This window comes from Lotus japonicus, chromosome 6, assembly GCF_012489685.1.
Source record: "Lotus japonicus ecotype B-129 chromosome 6, LjGifu_v1.2".
NCBI classification, from domain to species: Eukaryota; Viridiplantae; Streptophyta; class Magnoliopsida; order Fabales; family Fabaceae; genus Lotus; species Lotus japonicus.
In genome coordinates, this window is record NC_080046.1 from 61,787,529 (window position 1) to 61,809,753 (window position 22,225).

The window sequence follows — 22,225 nt, forward strand, 5'->3', positions numbered from 1 at the left end:
AAATGGACACAAGTATGGGCCATGAAAGCAAGGGCCCAAAAACCTTGACTACTTTCAAACCCTAAAACAACCCACACACTCGTTTTATACTTTCCTCCTCCTCTCTTGTCTCCCTTCTTCTGCACCCCGCCGTTTCTGAGCATTTCTGTTCTAGCTCGGTAAGATCTGCTTCCTCTTCCTCAATCTCGTTCCATTCACTGCTACGTAATTTCATTTTCCGTTCCTAGATTCGTTTCACTATTCTTGTTATCTCACCATCCATGATGAAGAAACTGAAATCAGATGCATTTTTTGTGGGTTTGGATTAGTGTTTACTTTTCCATACTGTTTAATTTCATGTGTTAGAGGATACCCAGATTGCAAAATTTCGTCTTTCACATGAATTCTTAGTTTTTTTTTGAAAATGTTTGGGCATTGCTACTGTTTGTGAATGATTTTCAGTTGGTTCAATGGTAATTTTACACATGAATGTTTTCTGTGATTAGTATTAACTAAGAATCTAAGATCAACTTGCAGCTTTTCTTCACATTGCAGAATCTCTAAGCCTTTGATAATTGAAATGTTTTGTTTGCTCTTTCTTATGGTTCAATATTTGGTCTGCACATAATGGTTTATGTGAGTGTTGTTAATTTTTGTGAAATTTGTTGCAGTGACAATGGTGAGGGTGAGTGTGTTGAATGATGCTCTCAAAAGCATGTACAATGCTGAGAAGAGGGGAAAGCGTCAGGTCATGATTAGGCCATCCTCAAAAGTTATTATTAAATTCCTTATGGTTATGCAGCACCACGGTACTTGTCGTTCTTTTTGTGTATGAATGATCCTTAAATTTGATTGCTGTTAGGCTTGAGTTAGATTATTTTTGCCTTAATATGGTTGATTTGGTGCTTTCTAGGGTACATTGGTGAGTTTGAGTATGTTGACGACCACAGGGCTGGAAAAATTGTGGTTGAGTTGAATGGTAGACTGAACAAATGTGGGGTTATTAGTCCCCGTTTTGATGTCGGTGTCAAGGAGATAGAAGGATGGACTGCTAGGCTGCTCCCATCAAGACAGGTCAGTTTAATAGATTGTTTGATTCCTTATGACATAAGAATAAAGATTGCAAAGTGTAATGTAGTTAAAAAACGGCAGAGTGATATCATCCCAACTTTCTATGTCATAGATAACCTGCTTAAGACATTTTTTCTTTTCATTTTCCGTCTTAAGACTTTTTCAGAATCTGAGAATGTATATGGCATAGTTATTTTAGTTTATAACATTCTGAAGTTATGATTATATCCAACTGTTATCTTTCAAATTATATCACTTAATATGCATACCACCTAGGAAGCATGAGTGCTTCAGAAATTATGTCATATACGTCTCCAAAAATATATTCATTTATATAAGAGTTGAGTGCCTATGGTAAAGCTTGGTTTTGGGTCTCAATGAAGGGGTGCGCTTGTGGTCATAATTGCAATGGAAATCATTCTTCACCCAAAATTTCACAAAGTACAAAAAGGAAAGAAATAAGAAGAAATAAGGGGTGCCTTTGTAGTTTTGCAATCCTCTTGTTTATGTTTCTGTCTTAAATTTGTCTACTATGTGATGGCAACTTGCCATAGTTTTGTGTTCCAACTTCCAATACAATCTTCTATAATGTCTCTTCTGTTTTGGACTTCACTTGTACCACGGCTTTGCCTGTACCTAAAATTTTTAATCTACAGATAAAGACCTTGTACATTTATTTTCTATCTGTGCCCCTGACCTTATCTTGCACATTAATGCAGTTTGGGTATATTGTCTTGACTACCTCTGCTGGCATCATGGATCATGAAGAGGCTAGGAGGAAGAATGTTGGTGGTAAAGTGCTGGGTTTCTTCTACTAATCTATTTCCATTTGATGAGTTTTGAGATTGATTTCAGTTTTTAAGTTCCACCGGTTGTAATAGACAATGTGCTTGACTTGCAGTAGTTTTATCAAGAATAGCATGGCAAGAGTTGTTTTTCTGACTTGCTTTGTTTTGTTTGCAAAAACATTTTGGTCGCTATAAGTCATATTCTTACTAAAATGTTCTGGCTGAGTTGATTTAAATGGGAGTCCAATGAGAGACATTAGAGGTTTAATATTTGCATTGGCTACTCAAATTAGTGATTTTTAAATGAATCCTAGTTCGAATGCCCATTTGGTTCTCTTTTTATTCAAATAAATTCCTTTTGGGGAAATCGATAATCGATTGTATGGTCAGACTTGGATCTTGTGTATAATTATAGGTAAGGGTTGGTTGATTTCTTACCACCATTGTTGTGTTAATAGAAAGCGCTAATTTATGAGTCATAGCTTAGGGAAGTACTTGAGGTCACGTGTTTTACTAATTAAAATATGGCTTAATTGTATTTTTGTCTCACTTACACCTTTTTCACGATATTTTAAGTTCCTATCATAAGCCTTTTCTTTGCACTTTTGGTTTCTGTCCCAGATTTTAACCGTTATTGTAAATAAAAATTAGAAAAAAAAAGAAACCATAAAATCATCTTCGTTCACCATCTTCCAATTCTAGAAAACCCAGCACTACCTATGTTTCTCTCTTAGCCGAAATGTAGAACTTTAACATGTGCTATTTATTAAATCTGAATAATCCGCATGTTGCAAGAGATTGAGTTGCAACTTAGCAATTTGAGAATAATGTCAAGACATCTCTCCATTCGCACTAGAGTTGTGCCAGCAAATGTTAGCTTGTCCTGGCTTCTGTTCTGTGCCATTGCACCAAAAAAAGTCTCATTGTATGGCTTGTTTGAGTGCTTGAGGGTGCAATTTTTGAGCTTTAGGATTGCATACCATTGAGCGTAATGTGCCAATTTGGAGCCTAACACCAATAATTGTGACCTTAACGGAGATCGAGCTCTATTTTGGTGGATAAAAATCTGGTTCACAAAGTTTCTATGTCGCTTTTGAGTTGAGATATTGAGCATGACATTGGAATGGATGATTGTGACCTCCAACAAAAATAAAATGATGAAACAATATCTTAAGCTATTAAAATGTGTGGATTTAGAATGACTCATTTTGATGTTAGACTTGAAGAGATGAATATGACCCAACCTACTTCCCCATCTCCTCTATCAAGAATAATTGCTATCTCTTGCCTTATAGAGAAGCTCTGAGCATGGACAAAAATTAGAAATGACCGATGGAGTAAATCGCTAAGGTTGAATGAAATTCAAGATTTTTCGCCATGATTTAAAGTGTAAATTCATGACATGGAATAAAATTCAAAATGGAAACCTCATACATTACATGGATCATTTATTTTTTGAAAAATCTACGTCATCGTCCTAATCAACATTCATATTACCTATTATCTGACGTGTCGTTTACATGACATTACTAATTGAGATAATCGTCAACCACCGAACACATTTAAGAGTCTTGTAGTGATATAGACTAGAATCATAAGTTAAAATTTTAAGTGACATAAAACAAATAAAATTTTCAACATGAGCTAAAACCCTTATATTACATGGACCAACCAAAATTTTATTTGTAAGATAAAGAAAATTGAGTGGCAAAGGTGCACTCATGTACATGTCCACAATAATAATAATACTATAATTTCTTTTCCTTATTATTCTATTTTTTTCATATTCTTCCCTTTATGTCTCTCTGAGTCTGAGCTATGCACCACCACCACAACCACAACCTTGTTCAACTTCAACTCAGAACTTGAAGCGCGTGCCTGTGTCCCTCTGCTCTAAGATCCAAAAGTTTATCTCTTTTTGATTCATCTTCCAAATTCCCATCACAATCTTCTTCTTCAATCACTCAATTTCAAACAATCTTATCCCATTCTCAAATCCCAAGCACTGTTTCCAATGCCCCCCCTATTTATCCACTTCCTTTCGCATTGTTTGTGATTATATTTATCGCCATAGTAGATCCTTCAAGTTCCTGTCTTTTCAGTCACAGTCGCTATATTCGCCGGAAAACTCTACTGGGTCGGTTTTATTTTTTCCTGTTGAGCTCGCTCTCGTTGAGAGGTGTTTTTCCCCTTTTGATTTGAGTTTCTCTTTGCAATTGGATTATTCCTTTGTGATCTGGGGCTGGTGGGGTTGTCTGTCTCTTTTTGCTGGATTTTTGAACTGGAAGTGGGTGGTTGGGTTATCTGGATTTGAGTTGAGAGTATTGTTCGTTGGATGTACCTATTGGTTTGAAGGATTTTTTATGCTTTAGGTACGAAGATGCATCCTGATCAGAGGAAAAAGGTAAATTTACTCAACTTAACTGATGTATTGGTTGATGTGAATGAATATATGTTGGTTTGTACTATTGAGTGAGGGAGATAATTGGGTTGCAACTGAGAGGAGTGAATGCTCTTTGTTTGTTAGTTCTGTACTTGTGGGATATGAATAGAATTTGTATTACTCTTTATGATTGAAACTTTGTTCTTTAATTATACAACCTATTGTGGGGCTCTAACTTCCACTTATTTTCGGGTGCTGCTTACTTTTTGTATCTCTGTTTTATTGTGAATAGAAAACCTGTTTCTGGGTTAGAATTAAGAAGAAACAATGTGTAGTGTTGGTTTGTGAGATATCTATTTCATCATTTAAGCTATAGTTGTTTGATATTTCTGTTCCCATGGTATGGCAATGGGTTAATTTAGATCCCTCTTCTTGTTTCACTGTTTATTTAATATCACAGGGTCACTGATCACGAATTCATATTACTTGCATAATATATCTTTAATACCTCTAAATTTGGATTATCTCCTCATATCGGATTTAGAAGCTCCTGAAATATATTTATTTTGTTAATGTTAGAGTTGGGTCAAATCTAATGTACTCCCTGTGGTTTTTTAATATAAATCTTGTGTCAAAATTAACTATGTTGATACTGATCGTTAAAATATTTGGAGCTGCTTTTACCCTACTATTGTCCATGGGTGGATGCAAACGTTAGGTACTGAACTTGAAGTTCTGGTATAAAAATGTGGAAGTTTATTGTTTTCCTTCATTGCAACATGTACGTTGTTGTTGACCATTTAAGTTTAACCAACATATGGCTTCGAGTTTGCTTAGTATATAATAGTTAGTTTGGTTTGTTGTGTTTATGCAGTCTGTGGATGTAGATTTCTTTACTGAATATGGTGAAGGGAGTAGATACAAAATAGAGGAAGTCATTGGTAAAGGAAGCTATGGAGTTGTTTGCTCTGCATACGATACACACACCGGGGAAAAGGTTGCTATAAAGAAAATCAATGACATATTTGAACACGTTTCTGACGCCACTCGCATTCTTCGCGAGATTAAGCTTCTTAGACTTTTACGTCATCCGGATATTGTGGAGATCAAGCATATTCTGTTACCTCCTTCTAGAAGGGAATTCAAAGATATCTATGTTGTTTTCGAACTCATGGAATCTGATTTACATCAGGTCATCAAAGCAAATGATGATCTGACACCAGAACATTACCAGTTTTTCCTCTATCAGCTTCTTCGAGGCTTGAAATATATACATACAGGTAATGCTCTTTGCATTTAGCGATATGAATTTTCTTAGATTGCTTGCTCTAGCATATTTTCTTCTATCATTGCATAAAACTAGTTGCCAAATTATATGATTATTGTTGCTGATTTTTAACTTTTTAATGGTCTTGTAGCAAATGTTTTTCACCGAGATTTAAAGCCCAAAAACATATTAGCAAATGCTGACTGCAAATTGAAGATTTGTGATTTTGGTCTTGCCAGAGTGGCTTTTAATGATACACCCACTGCTATATTCTGGACAGTATGAATCTTTTTCCTTGAAACTATCACCTTGAATATATCTCTCCTTCTCAGTTCATCATTCTCAGTTCCATTTGTTTACTCACAGGATTATGTTGCAACAAGGTGGTATAGGGCTCCTGAGTTGTGCGGATCCTTTTTCTCCAAGGTGCAATATATGTTATTTTACTATTTAAGATCTTTGATCTATCTTAATTTATATTTACCCTCACTTGATATCTGAAAGTTTGGGCACATAATTTTTCTTCGCCCCCACTGGTTGTTCTTGTCCCTCTTACTTCTCTACTTCAAACCAATAAGGCAGGAATCTCTTGTATAGTAGAAGTACTTATTTGTGCCTTCTGAAGTTAGGGCTATCTTCATCTGATATGGTCTAACAATGTGTTTTGATGTACTGCGGTAAAATCTCAACTGGTGTATTCATTTTCACTCAGTCTCTTTGGTTTTCACAGGGGTACCTGTGTAGGAGAATAGTACTTTCATCAAATTAGTCCTAGATTCTTATCTCATTTGTGATGCTTTGGACCTCAAGTAACTGGCTTAAGGTCCTTTTTTACTTTTAATCACATTATCATAATTTCTTTTCTGGATGCTTGTATGATTTAAACATAGGAATCGGTGCCTTTTTTCTTTTCTTATGCTAACATATTTTGTTAAAACTGGTCTCATTATCAATAATATGCCTCATAATCTGGATTTTGATCGAGCACAATGACGTAGTGTGAAAATGATCCATATAGCAGACCTCACTTAGTGGGATAAGGCTTTTGTTGTTGTTGTTGTCTTATGCTAACATATTGTGTGAAAAGTGTTTGGTTGCATACTTATGCACATTACTTTTGAACTGCTTAATTTATAGTCCAATCAAATAGGAGGTTGATCATGTTAGTAAAATGAAGATGTCATACTTCTGGGTATATCTTGCTGATTTACAATGCTGGACTTAGTAATATATATGGTCATAAACTTTTTTATTTTCAGTATACACCAGCTATAGACATATGGAGCATTGGCTGCATTTTTGCCGAACTTTTAACTGGAAAACCTCTTTTCCCTGGAAAGAATGTTGTCCATCAACTGGACCTCATGACTGATTTTCTTGGAACACCATCTCCTGAAGCCATAGCCAGGGTCTGTTCAGTTTCTCTTCCTTTTACCAATTTTATTTATTTTTAATTTGTTTTTACTTAAACACAACCTTGGTATTAAATTAATAGGTACGGAATGAGAAGGCTCGGAGATACTTGAGCAGTATGCGTAAGAAGAGGCCAATTCCTTTCACACATAAGTTTCCTAATGCAGACCCCCTTGCTCTTCGTTTGCTAGAAAGAATGCTGGCATTTGAGCCTAAAGATCGGCCTACTGCTGAAGAGGTTAAAATTGATGTCCATCTTGCTGTATTTCACTTTGTTATATCTGGTTAACAGGGCATCTTGTGTATGATAATGGCAGGCCCTAGCAGATCCATATTTTAAAGGCTTGGCCAAGGTTGAAAGAGAACCTTCTGCTCAGCCAGTTACCAAGATGGAGTTTGAATTTGAGAGGCGCAGGATAACAAAGGAAGATGTACGAGAGCTTATATACCGAGAGACTCTGGAATACCATCCCAAGATGTTAAAGGAATTTCTTGAGGGAGCAGAGCCAACAGGTTTCATGTATCCAAGGTTGGTCTAAACCTGTACCCAAGTTTTTTTTGAAAATTTTGCCTGATTATGGATGTTGAAATGTGTTTAAAAGTTATTCTTTATAAGATTGTAAATTTTTGGTTTTCAAGCATATTTAATTTGTATGGATGTATTTTAGCTTCATTTGAATTTTTGGCCCCAAACTATTTTAGCTTTGTAAGGCCAGCCTTTGATTTCTCCTATTCTTTTTTCCTACCACCTATTTTGAATAGTGCTGTGGACCACTTCAAGAAGCAATTTGCATATCTTGAGGAGCATTATGGCAAAGGGGGAACAGTTGCTCCTCCTGAGAGGCAGCATGCATCATTACCCAGGTATCCTAATTCTGTGACCGTTTTTTGGAAATTGTTAAATACAAATACAGAATTCAACTATTTTCTTGTTTTGGAATTGCAACTCTGTCTCCGCTGATTTGAGGCTGTACTTGCAGAGCATGCGTGTCATATTCTGATAACACAATACAGAATACGGCTGAGGTTGCAGATGATCTATCCAAATGTTGCATCAAAGAAGTTCAGAAACCACCCATAGATAGGAGTAGTGCTATTCCGATGACTCGGGTTCCCGTACAAGCTCCTCAAAATATTCAAGGTGCGATGACTGACTTTACTATTCATATTATCCCTTTGCTCCCTTTCTTCCTTCCTAGTTCCTACCCATCATACACACGTAGCAGGCATTATCTAACAATAGTGCTGTGCCTTCTTTAATAAAAAAGAGATTGTTTCTGCATATGTGCACACATACTTACTAGCTTCTTCAGCCACTTGATGAGAATTATGTGTGAATGGCTGAAAACAATCAGGTTTCTATCGATGAAATACTGACAGAGTTGTGGAATTCTTTGAATTCTTACCGATGACTTACTTTTTCATCTTATTCTTTGATCTATATGCATGTTAAGACATCAAGGTGCACATTCACAGGAATTGGCCATAAAATGACTTATAATATAAACGCCGTTTCTTGAAAAATGTCTTATAGAATATGGTAATAAGATTTTTCTCCGGTACCCGATCAAGTAGAGGGGTTTTCATATCCTTTTGAATTGAAAAAATATATTTTTTCTTTACTGTGCCATGTCACCTTTGGTAGTAAGTGGCTTGTTTTACACAATAGTCTGAAGTTACTAAAACCCTCCCCTTTTATACTGTACTAGAGCAATGGCCATGGCAATATTACATATAATTTTAGGTATTTTCAAATAATAATTATTATTAATCTCATCATATTATCCATTTCTTCTCATCCTATTATAATGTTTTATTTTGAAAGGTTCATCCTACTATAATGTTATTCTTATCCAATGTACATTTCTGGCTCATTTTTCAGGTGTTGCTGCAAGGCCCGGAAAAGTTGTAGGTTCAGTAATGCGTTACAATAACTGTGGGGTGGCAGTGACAGCAGAGACCGATCAGCGGAGGGTGGTTAGGAATCCATCTGTTTCAGCTCAGTATGCCGCTTCAAGCGGTTCATATCCTAGGAGAAATCCAAGCTATAAAAATGAGAGGCCAGATGATGATGGGATTGAAGGTTCCAATGGACTGCAGCCAAAGCCTCAATACATGGCTAGAAAAGTTGCTGCTGGTCAAGGCGGAGCTGGTGGTCAGTGGTATTGATTTTGGACATGTTAAATATATTTGGATTACAACTAATTTGTGCCGTGAAGCTCTGATTCCTGGGTTTCATCTAATCCTGTTCACCTGAACTTCAAAAGTTTGATGTGACATAACCTTGACTTATCAAACAATGGTAGAGGTTGAGAGACTCAAGTATAAAGAAAGAGTTTCTAGCACACGATTTCTGAGATCTTGCAATGTGAAGTTTGGAAGGGTCCAATTGATGGCTCGCACTCTAATTTATTAATAACAATGAATATGATATATGTGAAAAGCCTTCAACTTGAAGGCTGAACATTTGCTTTACTTCATTGCAGAATTGTTGTCACTTTTACGATGACAAAAATAATGTATTATTGTTTTTAAATTCTGATATTTTTAGGCAAAATCCTAGTCTAGTCTGTCTGTTATCTCTTTCTGTACTTTCTGAATTTCACTGTTTCACTCTGCCATCTCCTTGCATGTTTTCTCTATGGCCTATGGCTCATCTCAAGTTTGGAGTATTGTGTATGAAACAAAATCTCACCAAAAGAATTAGTTCTGCCTGATTGTAAATGTTTCCAACTCAAACGTATCACGGAACATATTATGCATTGATAACTTTTTTAGTTCTCCCATAATATTGAACACTACTACTCGGTGGCTGTTAGGGTGCAAGTGCAAGACCAAATTTGACCTGTTGTAACAGGTATTAGTTACCTGCTGAGAAAAATTTAAAAATATATAAAAAGTTATATTACACAATTATCCTCATGTGTTCTTCTTTCTCCCTTGCCTCTGCTCCTCCCTCTGCTCCACTGCGCCTCTCCTTCCCCACCTCCATCTCCAAATCATGAAAACTCCATGACCTTTTCTCCCTTGCCTGAAACCAAATGTTACCAACAAAACCCCTAAATAACAAATGAAAGTTTTCACCTTTGTTTCATAAATTAATGATCGTACATGCAAGGATTCAAGAAAAAGCCATTACTGGATCTTGGCTTGGGGTTGGGTGGTTTGACATGGAAGTTGGGGAAGATGATGACGATGGGTCAGGGGATTCTGAAATGGGTTTGGGTTGGGTGGTTTAGCATATATAGCGGCGGAGCTCCGGTGATTTCCGGTGGTGGTTCTAGAGGTTTGTGGGTGATAATACATTTGACTCAATATTTTTTTTTTGGTAACAAGACTCAATATACTAAAGGACATTAATGTAAGAAGATAAATAAAGTTTAAATAAACCATAATTAAACTTTTCTAGGTTAAACAAGTAACAAGTATAGCATCTTTATGGAATATTCTATTTATGTGGCTATAAAGATGTCTTGCACCAGTGCAAGACCCACCCAATATTGCACCTTATCCTCCATCCCCGCTTTGTAAAATCAGGGTAAGTGTATCATTTTTATAATTTTAAATTTAAATAAATTTGGCAAATATGGATAGGTAATTGCTATTCGGACCCCCCGACATCTATTTGAACCCCCCCCCCCACACACACACAACTATTTTCAATTTTCGCTTGCACTTTAAAAGTGTTTTTGAAAGTGCGTTACCGACGCACTTTGAAAGTGCGTTATGGACGCACCTCTAAAATGCGTTATGGTCACAAAGTGCGTAAAAAAGTGTTTTTTCATTTTAAAGGGGGGTTCAAATAGATGGGGGGTCCGAATAACAACTCTCATATGGATAACTAATTTATACTCAAAATATCAACATTTCCTCTTGTAACCAAAAAAAAAAATACTCAAAATATCAAATGGAAGTACTCAACACTTGATCATTCACTAGACAAAGAGCAAAACAACTAAAAAGAAAAAAATACAGCCTTAGAAAAGTTGTTCCCAAACGATCAGCCAGTAACAGAGAAGAAACACCCTCTGCGGGAGCATTCCAAACCATAATATTGGTAGGGCACTACTAGGGCTAGGACTTGACGCACCAAACTTGTCAAAGAAGTCCGCTACGATATTACCTTCGTGAAAAAAAAATTATGACATAAAACAACCCAATCCCTTTGAAACATTCTCTTAATCCGGATAATAATCGAGGCATACTGATGATAATCTGAATGAACCTCCATCAAGAGACCCAAAGCTGACTTTGAGTCAGTAAACAGTTCTACTTGACGGAAGCCACAATCCCAACAGATCTTCAACCCATGCATAATAGCCAAGAACTCTGCATGAAGGCTATCCGAGACTTCAATATGACTAGAGAACCCAATCGACCAAACACCATCCTTCGTACGAACAACACCATCACAACTCGATAAACCCGGATTCCCAAGGAACTACTATCTTAGTTTAACGCATCAAAACCAATACACGAAGGTTGCCACCGCACCCGCAATGTATTTAGATTATCTCCAGCCTTTCTGCAATCTTTGGTATAAGACAGGTGTCGTCCTTCAGAGACAATTCTATTCGAGCCGAGAACATTCACATCATGGTGGGGCTAACTCTCCCAATGAGAGTTTTTTCCATCCACAAAATTCGAACCCGAGACCTTGCTTAAGCGGAATCATAGCGCTTGAACCAACCACCTCTTTGTAGCCTTTATGAAATCTGCATACATATAACTATTTTTTAAACTTAATTATATATTTTTATTTAGATTGATCTTGTCCATTAATTGTAAAAATCAATGACTATAATTATCCAAGAAAATGTAGAGAACATGATCCAAATCTCCCAGGACACAAATGAGCCATAATTATGTGTATGTTTAGATTTTGGTTAAACTCAACTTAAATTCATATTAAAAACAACATGTTGAAATCCTACTTCTCCCCCATCTATGATGTTGGATTAATATTTCAAAACAAACATGATGACTTGAAACAAAACAAAACCTAGTACTATATATATTTACTGTGTATTTTTTTACCAACCCTCATCTTCTTCTTCTTCCTCTACACAACACACTGTATTCATTCTTCGCTTCCTCTCCTCTGCTCCATGTTTCGCAGGCTCCTCTATTCCTCTGCCCCTCATCTTCCAATCCCACCAAAACCAACCAACCTCTACTCCTTCTCCCTCCCCATTCTCAACTCCACCACCCACAACCGCTCCTTCCACACCACCGCCAAACTCCTCTCCTCAATGGGCGACGCCCGGAGACCATTATCAGTCCCCATCCCGACCGTCGACAAAGCCGACCGCTCCGAGCTCCTCCGCGCTCTCGAAGCCTCCCTCGGCTCCTCCTTCAGCTCGGAGCCTTTCTCTCCCAACCCCAACCCTCTTGTCATCGTCATCAGCGGCCCCAGCGGCGTCGGCAAAGACGCCGTCATTTCCCGCCTCCGTGACGCCCGCCGTGGCCTCCACTTCGTCGTCACCGCCACCAGCCGCGCTAAACGCCCCGGCGAGGTTGATGGGCAGGACTACTTCTTCGTCTCCAAGGAGGAGTTTCTGGGGATGGTGGAGAAGGACGAGCTTCTGGAGTACGCGCTGGTGTATGGTGACTACAAAGGGGTGCCGAAGCAGCAGATCCGGGAGTACATGGCAAAGGGGTGTGATGTGGTTCTGAGGGTGGATATTCAGGGTGCTCACACGCTGAGGAAGGTGCTGGGGAAGTCGGCGGTGTTTGTGTTTTTGGTGGCGGAGAGTGAGATGGCGATGGTGGAGAGGCTGGTGGAGAGGAACACGGAGACGGCGGAGTCGTTGCTGGTGAGGATTAGCACGGCGAGGGAGGAGATGAAGCATGTGAAGAATTTTGATTATGTGGTGGTGAATGCCAAGGGGAAGCTTGAGAATGCTGTGAAGTTGGTGGACTCTATCATTGATGCTGAGAAAGCTAAGGTCCGTCAAAGGACGCTTGTTTTATAGTCTGCATCAGTTTTTCTTCAATCTTCTTGGTAATTCCCTTTTTCTTGGAACTTCATTTTTTCTGTTTCATGATTCTAATTTGTGTTGTGTGTGTCCTTCAATTGATAATTTGATATAAGGTTTTGTTACATGCCTTCTATGTGTGTGTTTTGCAATGATGATTGTATGAATTTGATTAATTGTTGAGGTTAGATTTATCTGATGGCAGTTCTTCATTCTCTTTCTGAATGCTAGATGCAATATGCATTCTTTGAGAAACAAATTTGGAGTGAAACTGAAATGTCCATTGCATCATGCTGACTTTGGATTTTACATGTGAATATTGATTGAAAGATGCAGTTTTTGTTCATAAATGAAGTTTTGTTAGATTGGCATGCTAGGTTGAATGGACTTGCTTCTACTCGGACCTTGCCTGATTGTGAAACTGCTAAGGCATAAGCTTTAGCATCCTGTTTTATAAGACCTTGATTTCTGTTTAAATGTTGCTCTTCAACAGCTTAAGCATAAGAGTAGTTATTTATTTCTTATATATATTAGGCCCCTCATTTCACTACAATTCTCTCCCTTCAAAAAGAATAGCCCTCCTACCTCTTTCTGTTCTGCAAGACCTCCGTTTTTATATTTTTATACCCACATGAATATTCTAAGTATGAGAGGAAATATCTTCTTCCTGAAAAATAAGCCCCTTCTCTCTGAATTTCAATTAAAGAATGGGGCAGCCCTATATGTACTTGAGCTATGGAGCCCAGATATTTCGAAATTGCTCAAATATCAGTGTCATATATGCAGATGCGTAGGATATTCCCAGTCATGTGTCTAGGAAGTATCCAATTGTTATATACACAGCTTGACATGTTTGCATTACAATTCCAAATACTTGAAGTTTCTTATGCAACTTTTCTCTTCATCATATTGTGAGAGTAATTGGATTACACTGTTGAAATTATGTCTCAGTACCTGTTTGAATTTTAAATTTAAGTTGTTAGTTTGAAGTTGTTATTTAAATTTGAATAAGTCCTAATTCTGTTAGGATGATTAGTTAGACTATCTTTGAATTTGTTTAGAGTATCTTCTGTTAGTATTTCAAATTTTGCAGATTTCTAGTCAGTTTGTTAGTTACTCTTTGCCTTTAAAAGAGCAAGTTCTGATTAATAAAAAATCTGCCTTCCATCAGAAATATTTTCTTCTCTTTCACGTTAAAAAAACCAACATTCACATACTCCTTTATTCATTCGACAAAGAGAAACAAAATGATTCAAAAAAGGGTAGAGGTTTCCTTTATGTACACTCCAACCTTTTACTTTTTTATAGAAAAGATAAAGGGTATGCTAAAGGAAGATATAAGGTTGGGGCCTGGGGGACATCAGTGAACATGTACATGATCTACTTGATAATGGTGGTGGATCTCTTCAATTTGTTAGAGCTGTATTATGCATTTATTTTAAGTATATAGATTTCTCAGATCTCTTTATCCATGTTGCATATAAACCTATGTCTTATTAAATAGCTAGACTTAATAGTTCTTGAGCAATATTGGCTCATTACAATGCTTTGACAGGCTTAGATTGAAATTGTGGGGCTACTACATTCGAACATGCACTAAAATTGGAGTACTATAAGTTGCAAATAGTTTGATTTGAGAAGGCCACTTCATTAGATATTAGAAATACATTTTGCACGGTAAAACTTTAGGATTGTGAGTTTAAAGTTTGTGATTGTCTCGGTTGGAGTTTAAGATACATTTTATCATGCAAGTGCATGTTATACATGGTTGAGTTTATATTTGCTGGATATGTATGTTTGGTAGTAAATAACTAAATATTTATTTTATGAATAAGACATAACTGTTCCTTACATTTTGATTACATGAATTCATAACAAATGTGATAAATTAGATATGCTATGTGGCAGTTTGTTGTAGCTCCATGTTTTATTTAGGACTTGCTCCAACATTTATCATTAGCATTTCATGATTACTATTTATTAATTTTTTTCTTGGCCAACAGAAGTGACTAGGTGCCTTCAAGCTTGCTTGCTTTGCAACCTGCACGTACTAACTGTTTGTATTATTAATATTGCTTTTTCTTGTAGATTTTATGACAGCTAATTAGCTGGGGATGCTAGTATAACTCCATTCTGAAGGCTCTGTGTTTTGCCAATTACAAACTTGGTACTTCCGTTGTTCCTTTCATACAATTGGTATCATCATGCGCATACTGTTAATGTCTGTGGTGATTCTTCCAGTACTCATGCTGCTACAACATTGAAGTTTTTACTAGGTTGATAGAAGTTTTAATTGCAACTTGTAAGTTGTTATACAATTTGTTAAATTTATTTGTTAATCTGGTAGGAAATATTTATGTAGGTAGCATATTGAATTTAGTGAGTGAAACTGAAAAGTGAAAACAGTGAACTGAACTGTGACACAGAAAGCCTTTATAGTTTATACCTCATGTTATTCTTCTAGTGAGCTGATTCAAAAAGCATTTAGCTTTAAACCTAATTGCAATAGGTTTTTATTCGTGTTCTGAGTCCTTCTTTCTCTCTATTTTACTTAGGGTTAAAATGTGATATATAGGTATGCTTAATAAGAATATGGAAGAGATAGAAATGAATTAATTTTTGTTTCTGTGGATAATTAGATGGCTACAAATTATTTCCATCTTGGTGTGTTAATAACCCCCGGGTCCTACTAGACCTAGTAACTCTTGTAGCGTTTCTGTTATTCAGTTTTCAAATTTATTTTTAACTGCTAAGATTTTCGCTCCCATTAAGCATAACGTGCTTTCAACAATCATCTGAAGTCATGATTTCATTGATTTGGGTTGAAAATCCAAAGCTTTCATTTTTGTTTACTGAACTGAATTTAATAGTGTTTGGGTGAGTATTTACTATTTAGTATTTACACAGATTCATGTTGAATAACATTGATTTTTTTTCCTGTTCAAAAAAAAAACATTGATTTTTCAATATTATGGTTAAAATTGAGTTGGAATTTATAAGTGAAGTGATTAATACTTGTGACATTTATTGAAGAAGTAATTTCAGTAGTTTTTTTTAAGGGAATTTTAGTAAAGTTTAGTATGACATTTCTAAGGGTTAAATATGTTTTAACTTGTTAATAACAATTTGTTTTTTCCATAGTTTTCACTCACAATTTTTTTTTATTTGAAATAAATGCAATGCATAAGTGATTTGTTAGGAGAAACAATTAGTCACTCAATGAGGTAGGCTATAAGGATCATATTATGCTATTGTACTCGAGTGTTGTCTAGTTTAGAAGATATATTATTGATAAGAAGATCATTTTTAAAAATATATTCTCAAGTTTTTTTTGCCTTCCTCCCTCTATATCTCTCTAGAGAACTAAATTTTAAATTTCATGTTATCAACTATTCTTATCAGTGTCTCCAAAGATATTCTTTGTACATGTTCATATCACCTTAATCGATTTACTATCAGCTTCTCCACGATAAGTCTCACCCCCAATATCTTATTTATTTACTCATTGGGGTGGGGTGTGTAGTTCACATGGTTGAACTAAGGATAATTGTAAGTGAATGACTAGAGTTCGAACCCTGAGGAGGGATAATTTGTACTAATTTACTAACAACTAACATTTGACTATCAAAAGTTTTTTTTTTTCACTCATTGTGTAATTTATCATTTTCTAGCGTGTTCACTTATCCAACTTAACATTCTCATTTATCCTGGGTTAACTTCTTCACCTACATCCGTCCTGAGGACTCCTGCTCATTTAACATTGCATCTGAACGTCAATGCCATGACTCTAGCTCATTTAACACTATACTCAAACCATACCTACCGCGCATTGCTTCATAGGGCAACAACCTAGTATTAGCACAAATCTATAGTGTTTGGTCCATATTAAAGATATCAACTAGTTTTATGTTGACCGCAAATACCTAACATAACCATTCTCCTTTACCTGAGCTTGGGACGAGCTATACAAGTATAGGTGGAGTTCAAGAACAATGTATAAAAAATTGTTAAGAAAAAAAAAAACCGTAACGCTGTGTTAGCTTGAGCTGGTGGCGTGCCGGTTGAAACAGGTAGCTCCATTAGCTTGAAGTGGCAAATGCATTTCTATTTTACGTGTACGCTTAAAATTAAAACGTCACGAAATTTCACAACCAAAAACTTGTGGCATGGGTTCCCTGATAAGCTACCTGAAGAATCTTCTATACACTAAACTAAAATGTGATGATTAATATTATTGCATGGTCCTTCTTAATTGCTTACTTCTGTTCTGTTACCTCCCTTTTCTGTTTCAATTTCTTTCATTTTCCTCGTTTTGCCTATGCTTTCTGGGACCCATAAACGAAAATGAGATTAACAAGACTTGAAGGAGACCCCAATTTGGATAACAAGGACTCATTGAATTAAATTAATATTGAGCCATCTCTCCCTTTTGCTTAAGGAATCAAACAATATCTATATGATATTGACATTAATTGAACAATTTGGGTCACTAATTGTTTTTTTATAGGACAACATGTCAATCCATAGTTGTTAATTACGTGACAGAAAGAATGGCAGCTAATTGATGCAGTTTATATATACACATATGCTTTGCATATTTGAATTGGAAGCTTAATGCTGTGAATATCTTCCCATTCTATTGAATAAGATGTGCAGCACGCATGAGCTACATAATTAGCCATGACTACAACTTTGAAATGCAACTCGTTCTTATTAAGTATATTCAGAATGTGATAATCTATCTGTACACTCCAAGCAACCAAGACTTTCAAGGCCCCCATAAAGTATATCCTTTGATTTAGAGGATCAATATTTCATATTTTTTTTATGGGGATGTCTAAATGACTCATGATAAAATTTGGGTTAAATAACCCATCATCCAATCACAATGGAGATAAGTGAGGTGGAATTTCTATATTTTATTTATTAATTTATTTCCAACTCATTTATCTATAATGTGATTGGATGATGGGTTATTTAACCCAAACTTTATCATGGGTCATTTAGACAACTTTTTTTTTGCCACTACTCTCACATCATTATTGTATGGTGAGATTTTCTGGTTTTTAAAATTAATATTTAAAAAATTGGCAAATTACCAATAAATATAATTTAGAATATGTGTACGGAAGCTTTCTCTCCTACTCACCGGTACCCTTGACCAATACAACACCATATTCGAAAATAGTTTTTTAATCATACTTTATTGGTAATTTGTTATTTTTTAATACTAATTAAATAAAAAAACTCACTTAACTCTAAATAGTGATTTTAGTAACCAACAAGTGGTTAGTTCAAGTTGTACATATATAATTTTCCTTAAGATCTTATATTCGAGTTTTGTGTACGGAAAAAAAACATGTCAAGAGAGTTAACCCCACTAGAATATGAATGTTCATTACTAAAAATGCTTCGCATAAAACTAGTACCCCACTAGAAATCAGTTTTACAATCACTTTATGCTAAGAACTTTTAATGTTTCGTGAACAACAAAACAGTTGTTAACACCAATGACACCAACATTTGTGACTGTCACAAAACACACTTTAGTTTTTTATTTTTTAACTTTTCACTTTAAAACCATAATAAAAGTGAGTATACCTACACCTAAACACACTTCACATATCAGTTGTAGAGATTTTGTATGTCATATTTGGAGAGGGAAAGACAATGATGGTTAACAAATAAATTTTGACTTGTTACTACTTGCAGGTAAAAAGGTACTCCAATGATTCAGAAGGGTGTGAATATTTTAAGCCCATTCTTCCAATCCAAAGCTCTATCCAGTTCAACATTAATATATCCATTAAGAGATAAAGACAATTTTCGACATTTCATTTTCTGTAGAGCTTGCTTTCTAACTTCATATGCATACTACGTACTCTGCCTAGCTGGAAGCTAACAAAGAGACTTTCTAGAAAGAGAAAGCAAGCTTTACCTTACAAGTGAGACAGAGAAACAAGTTACCCCTTCCCCAAGTTACCAAAATTGCTAATAAAGCATAGAAAAAAATGCCACATAACAAGCGTGCCCCCTAAGCTCTGCATTCTCTCTCTCATTCTTTCATTCATTCAATTTCTTGTATAAAAACCCCATCTTTCCCCAACACTCTCAAACATTTGCTTTGAACTTGCAAGCAACATACATAACAAGACATAAGCAGCAACATTCATCTCAGTCCACCAGTTGAATTTCGTTCACTTTTTGTCTCGAAGTGAGCGCTAACGCGAGTCAGCATTAACCCCTACTTGTACCCAAACATTTACTCATGGATCATAATAGGCTTTCTGTAGAGGGAGAAGCAGAAGGAAGCATTCATCTACAAATTCATGAGCTTCGCAGGTTAAGCGAGACGAGCAAATGCAGCACAATGTTCGAGCCTCGAGGGGTTAGCATCATTGAAAAGAGAGACAGTGGTGCTGATAACAACTCTCTTGATTCACCAACAACAGAAACAGCACCAGAAAAGAAGCTAACCTTGTTTGCCCTGAGGCTAGCAGTGCTTGAAAAAGCAGCAACAGGGTTAGGAACTCTCGGTTTCATATGGGCAACCGTTGTCCTTCTTGGCGGCTTTGCCATCACCTTAGACAAAACCGATTTCTGGTTCATCACCATCATACTCTTGATTGAAGGAGCCAGAATCTTCAGCAGGAGCCATGAACTTGAGTGGCAGCACCAAGCCACATGGTCCATCTCAGATGATGGAATCAAAAGTTTCAGGTCCAGTTCAAGCTTTCTCTTGCAAAGACTCAAGAGCCTTTGCAGACCTATTGCAGTGATCAGGAAGAAAAGAAGTGAAACGGCGGAGGGTGGTGTTGTAACCCCGAGGTATAGGGATAATGCCACATGTTCTAGGACACCGACTCGCACTTGGATTAGCTCAGATGTTCCACTTCTACCTTATGCTAAATGGTTTTTCCTTTCAAGGAATATCAGCAAGATTCTCTATTGGCTTCAGCTTCTTTCTGCAACAGCTTGTGTGGTTCTTTCATCAATTAAGCTTGTGATACACAATTATGGAGAGGTTGCTAAAGGAGACACTGACAAGAGGAATAGAGCATCTGCTCTGAACATCTTTTATGCTCTGGCACTAGCAGAAGCTCTGTTGTTCTTAACTGAGAAGGCTTACTGGGAGTGGAAAATCAGCTACTGTGAGCTCTTGGATGAGGTTAACCAAGAGTGTGAGTTAGGGCCTTCAGGGATGGTTTCCATCAGAAGATTCTTTTATGATGCTTATTCAAGGTGTGTCAATGGAAGCATATTTGATGGGTTGAAGATGGACATGGTCTGTTTCGCCATGGATCTCTTGGCTTCAAATTCACCTGATGAACAGCTCATTGGGGCGAGAATTCTTCGCCAATTCGCGGTCAGTGAGCGGTTTTCTGATGACACGCTTCAGAAGATTGGAATTTCCATATCTGTGGTGGAGAGACTAGTTGAGATGTTGAATTGGGATGATCACAAGGAGGAGGAAATTAGGCTATCAGCTGCGGAGATTTTGTCAGCATTAGCCGGCAAGAAGCAGAACTCGCTCCGCATAGCCGGGATACCAGGAGCTATGGAGTCAATTTCATCTCTTCTCCAGACTAACAGGAGTTCTATACCTGCAGCTGATGAAATTGGAGAAAAGAAACTCATTTTAGATCACCCCAGTTATGGTTTCTGGACATTCAACCACTTGGGACTCCTCATTTTGAAAAAACTTGCACATGATCATGACAACTGTTGGAAGATTGGAAACACAAGAGGCCTGCTCCCAAAGATCATTGAATTCACTCATGCTGAAGAAAGGTTGCTGAAGAATGAAAATGTTACTCCAACCCAGATTCTGACACTGAAGAGATCTCTGCAGCTGGTGAAGATGCTGGCTAGCACAACAGGCGCTAATGGGAAGCAACTTAGGAAAGAGATTTCAGAGATAGTCTTCACAATCAGCAATATCAGAGACATTTTAAGGCATGGAGAGAAACACCCCTTGTTGCAGAAACTAAGCATAGAGATTTTAACCAGTCTCGCATTGGAAGATGAAGCGACGGAAAGGATTGGAGGTACAGGTGGAGTGCTTAAAGAATTGTTCAATATATTTTTCAGACAAAGCATACCTGAAAGTCAGAAAGATGTAACAGCTGTTGCTGGCCAGGCCCTAGCAATGTTGGCATTAGAAAGTAAGAGCAATTGTCATCGGATTCTGAAGTTGAAAGTAGTGGAGAGGCTGGTATTTGCATTGAAAGTTCCGCTGCTTCGCGTCAATGCTGCTAGGATTCTAAGAAACTTGTGCATCTACAGTGGATCAGATTCAGAATGCTTCAACCAGCTTAAGAGGGTTACAGCTGCAGCACCCACAGTAAGTGTTACTCTAACCATTCTAATTATGAGCTACCAGCATTTGAGATTTTTATTATGTGTCTATTCTATCCAACAAAATCACACATGAAAGAAAGAAAAGTTTGATCAATCTTAAACCATTTACCATGCAGGTACTTCAGGCAATCATGTCAGAAGAAAACAAGCTACAAGAAGTGATGGTTGGACTTGCAGCAAATGTTTTCACATTCATGACTTCTTCTGAATCAAGGAGAGTGTTTGAAGATTCTGGAATCACTGAGGCTGAACTAGCAAATAAATTAGTCCAGATTCTGAAGAAACACAAGTATCCACCCACAAAGGTCCCAAGGATAAGGAGATTCGTGATAGAGCTGGCGATTTGGATGATGAAAGACGAAGCAGAAAATATACAAACTTTCACGGATCTGGGAATGGAGGAGGTGCTGGAGGGTGTCCTAGAGACCACATCAGAGCTTGAAAGCTTTAATGTTTTCTCTGGTACTGTGGGATTGAACCGGCACAATCTAACCATTCACTCACTGGTTGAGACAGCATTGAAGTTGTTGGAAGATTGGTAAAATAATCAAACACAGAACATCAATGCAAAACCAGAAATCCATGTTACTCAGCAATCATTGTAATAGAGTACTTTGTACATATGTGTGTGTAAAAGCTAGGCTGACTAAGTAATTCATTCATTAATTTTTTTTTTCTTCCAGATTCAATGTATTTGAACTAAATTATCCATATTTCCTCTGTATTGTTAAATGCTATATTATACTAACCTGATATTTTACTGGTAATTTCTAAATGCTATATTATAACATATTAACATCTTTTGGCCAAACAGGTATAAGAATAATATTTGATTGCTGCTTCTCTCCTTCTGCGAAAATTTGCATGTAGTGTCCCAACAAAGTTTCATAGTTATATAGGTACTCGATATTTGGTGCTGCTGTTGAGGCAGGCAATGAAATTTATTATAACAACATACCAGACAAGAAAGTTGAGAGAGAAATTT

At 36.8% G+C, this 22,225-nt stretch overlaps 4 protein-coding genes across 4 annotated transcripts; all 4 read left to right on the plus strand.

The window, feature by feature from the left end:
• The first annotated feature begins 4 nt into the window (after nucleotides 1-4).
• Nucleotides 5-2,051, plus strand: LOC130726882 (40S ribosomal protein S15a-1-like). The gene is made up of 4 exons (XM_057578203.1): nucleotides 5-158; nucleotides 651-788; nucleotides 893-1,053; nucleotides 1,770-2,051. The coding sequence occupies exons 2-4, from the start codon at nucleotides 656-658 to the stop codon at nucleotides 1,866-1,868; spliced, it is 393 nt and encodes a 130-aa protein (XP_057434186.1). The 5' UTR covers nucleotides 5-158; nucleotides 651-655; the 3' UTR covers nucleotides 1,869-2,051.
• A 1,562-nt stretch (nucleotides 2,052-3,613) lies between these two features.
• LOC130726881 (mitogen-activated protein kinase 15-like) lies at nucleotides 3,614-9,458 on the plus strand. Its single transcript, XM_057578202.1, has 10 exons — nucleotides 3,614-4,242; nucleotides 5,096-5,501; nucleotides 5,640-5,767; nucleotides 5,855-5,914; nucleotides 6,748-6,897; nucleotides 6,984-7,139; nucleotides 7,219-7,430; nucleotides 7,664-7,765; nucleotides 7,882-8,042; nucleotides 8,784-9,458. Exons 1-10 carry the CDS (start codon nucleotides 4,219-4,221, stop codon nucleotides 9,068-9,070), a joined length of 1,686 nt encoding a protein of 561 aa, XP_057434185.1. The 5' UTR covers nucleotides 3,614-4,218; the 3' UTR covers nucleotides 9,071-9,458.
• A 2,457-nt stretch (nucleotides 9,459-11,915) lies between these two features.
• On the plus strand, nucleotides 11,916-15,342 carry LOC130724689 (guanylate kinase 3, chloroplastic). Its single transcript, XM_057575971.1, has 2 exons — nucleotides 11,916-12,905; nucleotides 14,968-15,342. The coding sequence occupies exon 1, from the start codon at nucleotides 12,010-12,012 to the stop codon at nucleotides 12,874-12,876; it is 867 nt and encodes a 288-aa protein (XP_057431954.1). The 5' UTR covers nucleotides 11,916-12,009; the 3' UTR covers nucleotides 12,877-12,905; nucleotides 14,968-15,342.
• Nucleotides 15,343-18,913: 3,571 nt separating this feature from the next.
• LOC130722567 (uncharacterized) lies at nucleotides 18,914-22,007 on the plus strand. Its single transcript, XM_057573328.1, has 2 exons — nucleotides 18,914-21,223; nucleotides 21,357-22,007. The coding sequence occupies exons 1-2, from the start codon at nucleotides 19,148-19,150 to the stop codon at nucleotides 21,780-21,782; spliced, it is 2,502 nt and encodes an 833-aa protein (XP_057429311.1). The 5' UTR covers nucleotides 18,914-19,147; the 3' UTR covers nucleotides 21,783-22,007.
• Nucleotides 22,008-22,225: the final 218 nt, after the last annotated feature.